Source organism: Eutrema salsugineum, unplaced genomic scaffold, assembly GCF_000478725.1.
Source record: "Eutrema salsugineum unplaced genomic scaffold, Eutsalg1_0 scaffold_20, whole genome shotgun sequence".
Lineage (NCBI taxonomy): Eukaryota > Viridiplantae > Streptophyta > Magnoliopsida > Brassicales > Brassicaceae > Eutrema > Eutrema salsugineum.
This window is the reverse complement of record NW_006256828.1, coordinates 2,284,581-2,290,580: the sequence shown is the minus strand read 5'-3', so window position 1 is coordinate 2,290,580 and position 6,000 is coordinate 2,284,581. Positions and strand designations below refer to the sequence as shown.

General features: G+C 30.5%; 1 protein-coding gene across 1 annotated transcript; it reads right to left on the bottom strand.

The window, feature by feature from the left end:
- Positions 1-2,802: 2,802 nt before the first annotated feature.
- Positions 2,803-4,034, bottom strand: LOC18016341 (ethylene-responsive transcription factor 5). The gene has a single exon (XM_006398357.2). The coding sequence runs from the start codon at positions 3,942-3,944 to the stop codon at positions 3,006-3,008; it is 939 nt and encodes a 312-aa protein (XP_006398420.2). The 5' UTR covers positions 3,945-4,034; the 3' UTR covers positions 2,803-3,005.
- Positions 4,035-6,000: the final 1,966 nt, after the last annotated feature.

The following is a 6,000-nucleotide window of genomic DNA, read 5'->3' as shown; positions in this document are numbered from 1 at the left end:
GTCTTATATGTCTTTCTACTCTTCTTCTGGTCTATATTTTTCCTTTCTTATTTTTTTTTCCTTGTATTTTTGAGTTTTTCTTCATCGTTATTTGTTTTCAAATTGTTCTTCTTTATTGTCTTCATCTTTTTTTACTTCTTATTTGTCTTCATTTTTTCATCATATTTACCTTTTTCTAATTTGTCTTCTTCATCTTCTAGTTTTCTTCCTTTTTATTATTTTTTTCTTTCACTCCGTCTACTATCTACTGGTTTTCTTCTATGACTTCTTCTTCTGATTATCTTTTTTTTCTTCTCCAATTGGTCATTTGATTTTTTTGTTCATCGTCTTCGACCTATCCGAATTTTTTTTTATCTTACTTGTTCACTGTATTAATTTTTGTTCATATTTTTATTGTTTTCTTATTCTTCTCCTTTTTCTTTATTTTTTTAGCCTTTCATATTCTTTGTTTTTTTCTTCTTATCTTTTATTATTTTTGACTATTTCATCTTATGTATTGTATTCATCTTATTTGACTTCTTAATTTTTTTTTATTCGGTTTTTCTTTGTTTTTTCTGTTGATTTTCTTTGTTTTATTTGTCTGCCCCATCTTCTTTGCTTTCTTTTATTGTCATTGTATTCTCTAAATTCTTATTCTTCCACATCTTTTATTCTTCTTCTTTTGGTTTTATTAGTCATTTTTATCTTCTGCTTCTTACTTCTTCTTGGTCATTTTTTTATCCAAACTTTTTTTCTAATTTTTGTTTGTCTTTTTCACATCTTTACTTTCTTCTATTTTTTCTTTTGCATCTTCGGGTTTTCATCTTCTTGTACTCTATTTTCTTCATCTACCGTTTTTTTTCTTCTTTTATTTTGATAATTTGTATGAAAATAACAGCAAAATTGTTATACAAATTATGAATATAAATTAATTAATTAAGGATATTTAAAAATATTTTATTAAAGAATAAAGAGTAATTAGTCACTTAAATTGAATGAGAGAGCTTATAGCGAAAAAATTACTGTGCATATATTATATATGATATAATTTTAAATGTTTTTTTATTAAATTCCAATTTTTATTATTTGTTTATTTTCTATTTTAAAGATTTTTTGATTAAATTTTGTTTTTAATAATTTTTATTAAATTTTAAATTTTTTTTATTAAATTCCGATTTTAAATAATTTTTTATTAATTTTACAATTTTTCATAATTTTTAATTAATTTACTTTTTTAATATTTTTTAATTAATTTACGATTTTTAATAATTTTTATTAAATTTAAATTTAAAAAATATAAGAAGAGGTAAAGAGTAATTAGCCACACTAAGATTGAATGAGAGAGCTTTGACTCAAAATTTTACTTTGCTTATAATATATATGATTAAGTTATGTCCACGTAGGATAATTAGGTCTGATGTGCATGATGATTCACGTTCATGATGGCATTGTGTGTTTTTCCATTACAATTAAATAAATTCAACAATTTTAGTATGTTTGGATAATGATGCAAAGCAACCATATTCGTGGTCGGGTTTTTTAAACTAAAAAACTATTTGGATAGTCGTAGGATGAGTGGATGACGTATGCTACTTAATTACCTGATTGGTATTATATATTGACCATATAATATTAGCATAATAAATTTAACATGTAATTTATTTAGTGGCTGAAGCAAAACCACAAAATTCATTTATAACCTTCACACAATTTCTTAAGAAATGTTATAATGTTACAAAACATAACTATACCATTTTTGTTTGGTTTTAGTTCATCTTAAATAGCGTCATAACTCATCATAACTTCATAAGACACAGTTCCACCTAAGATTACAATTCAAACTAACAAGTCACTAAAAACAATTGGGTGAAGCTTAATTGTTTGTTATTCAACAATTTGAGCAAAATGTTCATCTGACTTTTTAAATTATCTATACTTTACAGCTACAAATTTTCTAATCGAATATATATATATATATATATATATATATATATATAAATTTTAGAATTTATGAACAAAACCATGTATTTTTGCCATTTAAAACGTGTATAATAACTAGTTGCAACTGAAATCGTGAACAAAATTTGTGTTTCGAACTTTCAACTAACTCCTTATTCCGAGCTATATTAGGTTGGTTTCTAACTTAATTGTCCAGAACATCTACATTTTTGTAAGGATATATTTTTTTTTGACAAAAACAATATGTTAGAGTTTATATATAAGATGTATGATAAGTTGATAACCACCACAAGGCCCATTAGTGCAAGTCACGAGAAAGTGTAAGTGTATTAGAAGACCCAACCAAATTCTTCGGTTGACGATAGGAACAGAAAAGAAAATCTTCGTTTCTAAAGTGTTCTTTTATAAAGTTCTTGGCTAAATAGATTTCAATTCTATATAATTTTAAACTGTACCTATAGACTACGCCGTGAAAGAAATATTTTTTTTCTGGATATTGTACATGGCTTTCACTTTCGTCATGTAATTTACTAATTACGCAGAGGTCTACCCACGTGCGACTGCGACGTCGTTTTGACCAGCTTATCCAGACTTATTTTATCCCAATAGAAACTGAATTAATTATTATTTGATGAATTGTTCGGACAGAATCAAGGTCATGCATTTATAGTGTTTACAACTCTACATACCCGGTCAAATCCACAAGTTTGAATTATATACTGTACTGATTTTAGTAGGTTATAAGTTCTAACTGAATTCTTCAATGTGAATTGCATTAAATGGTATTATAAGGAGTAGGTTTGAATTATTCCGATTTCTTCTTGTTGAATAAAAATGTAAAACTCGATTTACTGGTCACCTTTTTTGACATTTATTTTCCGCTCATCATTAAATCAAATAAACTCGTATTATGAAAAAGAATGAAATATGAACAAATGAAATATTAAAAAAAAAAGAACAAATGTATTGACGTAAATGTTTATTTTAATCTCATGCACCTACGTGTAACATAAGTCCACGTCAGCATGCACACCGCCAACACCAAAAAAATAAAGAAACAAAAAAAATCAAACAACGGTCAATTGCGAATAACCAAACGAAGGATGAGGAGACAACGGCGACAGAAGCGGAAAGTTAAGAAACGCCGTTAAGTCCCAGTCAAATATCTCCGTTAAGTTTGACGTTCCAAACGGAAAAGTCTCACCGCCGTTAACGCTCTGTTCTGTCTTCAACACTTTCTCTACCACAGTCACATCCTCGCCGTCATTTTCGTCTCTCTTCCGCTTCTTATCCCCGTCGGCGTCGGAGCGTGGCTTCTTCCACTTCCCGACCTCGAGAGGGAAATTCAGAATCGCCTTCGATCCTCGAAGTCTAAACGCTGCTTCGTCGTAAGCTCTAGCCGCTTCGATCGCGGTATCAAACGTCCCGAGCCAAATGCGAGATCCGCGTTTATTCGGGTCTCGAATCTCCGCCGCGAATTTCCCCCACGGTCTTTGTCTCACTCCTCTGTAATGCTTCTTCTCTTCCGATATCGGTTTAGTAACTTCCGGTTGCTGATTCCCGCCGGCGAATTGGATCCACTCGGTTTTGGTTGGAAGTGAGATCTTCAATGGCGGTTTTCGATTGGATTGCGAATCATCAGAAGCAGATGGGATTTGAGGTTTAGTCTCCGATTCAAATTGGTTTTCGTTTTGATCGAACGGTTTTAAGTCGAAATCAGAATCGAAAATCTCTGAATCAAATTCTAATTGGATAAAATCCATGAATCTCGGCGTGGAGAGATCGATAATTTCAGGTTTTTTCTCGGATTCATAGAAATCAATTGGAGGGAGAGAAGCGAAATCAGGAGCTGATGATGATACGAAGATCATAGAAGAAGAATCGGAGCTAGATTCCGTTGCTGCTGAATCGTTTACCATCCATGGATCTTCAGCTACCGGAGAAACCTCGTCGAGTAGATGCTTCTCGATGAACCAAAGTGCAGATACTTCGCTTGGAGTGGCCATTTTAAAATTTTGAATTTTCAGGTCAAATTCGTGAGACCAGAGAAAACAGAGAAAGAAGAGGGAAGATGATTTCAATTGATGAAGAATGATTTGAGTAGAGAAGAGAGTGGAAAACAATGTATATATACTAAATAGAAAGAAACAATTAATGTGGGGTTTTACCATTTCCTTTGTCGTCAAGGGGACTTTTTCAATGGTGGTTCTGAATAAATTTGAATTATTTAAAACACAAGAAGGGCCAAGGAAGAAACCATCCTCTTTGTGTTTTAAAATTTTATATCAAAAGTATAATCAGGTGTAAAAGGGAGTACCACTTGCTTGCGTGTTTCGTGGACCTTGAGCCGTTGGATTGGATTACAGATTCATCTAGTCGACATTGTGATCGTTCCGTTTTTCACTTCCTACAATGTTCCGTCTTTGAACTTTATCACCAAACTTCATTCATATATATCTTCATGGGGTGTTATAATTCGTTCACATGCGTCTTATTGTCTTCATTTTATTAGGCTTTCACCAAGTCAAAAGTGTAAATAGTTACTATTAAACACAAATGACTAAGAAAGAAAACTTTGTGTGTATCTTTTGGTAACGTATCCACAAATTATCGATACTTGTTGATGGTGTGTGAATGCTGTTTTTAACAATCCGGATTTGGCTGTTGACAGAAGAAACTAATAAATTTTTATGGTTTTATATTGCTTCTGTAAGTTGCAAGCAATTCCTTTTCAAATATGAATTCTATCGAAAATCCGATCCACACTCCATAAAATTTGTCCAACAATCAAAGCTAAACTTCATTTTAAAACTTTCAATTCCAAGAGAGTTCATAGTATTAACCACCATCTTCGTTTTTGACATCATTATTTCGTAGTTATAAACTAATTATAATTTAATCATGCGTGCATATATAATGTTACACTAGCACCAAATTAAATTTGAGTTCATCTTAGTTTTCTCTCTTCCATAGCTTGTTTGTCTTCACGCTGCATTAAAAGTTGGTTACGTATTTTATGAAAATCAACGTTCCAAACTAGAAAAAAAAATCTAATATCAATAGTAAATATTACAAACCAAACTTATCGAAAAAATGCAAACCCGAATGTTATTGAAAACAAAATCGGTTGGCAAATAATCAATCCATGCACACCAATTTCACACAGTATTAAATTGTTCTTCATCAAGAACAACATCAACCGGCTAATTTCGGCTCGAAAAAAAATAACTTGTTTGTAACAAAAGAGAAAGAAAAAGAAAACACATACGCGCATTGTTGAAATCGTATAGCTCAAATAATTCACGTGTATAATGATTCTAGAAAAAATTATACGTGGTAAACACAAACATAACAAAGATGGTATATTAAAGCATGTCCAACAAAACTAAACTCATAAAGTTAGAAATTATGATTAGTTTGATAGTTCCTCTGTTTCATAAAAAGTGTCGTTCTGACACTTTTTTTTGTTTAAAAAAAAATGTCGTTTTAAAATTCCAATGTAATTTTTAAAATAAAATATCATTTTTAATCTCAATAAATTCAGAAAATTAATTATAAATATAATTCCAAAAGTCATTTTCTGCAAATTAATAAGGGTATAAGAAACTTTTTATCTTATTTATTAATTTGTGGGAAGAATGTCAAAACGATATTCTTTGTAAAATGGAGAAATTTTTTATCTTATTTATTAATTTGTGTGAAGAATGTCAAAACGATATTCTTTGTAAAATAGAGAGGGTTTAGTAAACAGGATAAGACTGACAGAGTCAAGTCAATGCATGCGGCCTTTTATGTGCAGATTATACAATATTTGTTAGATTATATATCGAGTTACTTGATTTCGTAATTACTGCCTAAACCAGTTTACTGGATGGACTCTACCACCTGCTTCAATCAGTTTTATATATCATTTTTTGAATACACTTTATTATGTATTATATACGACAACGTGAAAGAATTTACGCGGTGCATTGATTGGTCTGAAAAGAATGAATCAACGAGTTTCTAGAAAGCCATGCTACACAAAAACTAAAAGGAAGTACTAACTTCTGATAAATAACT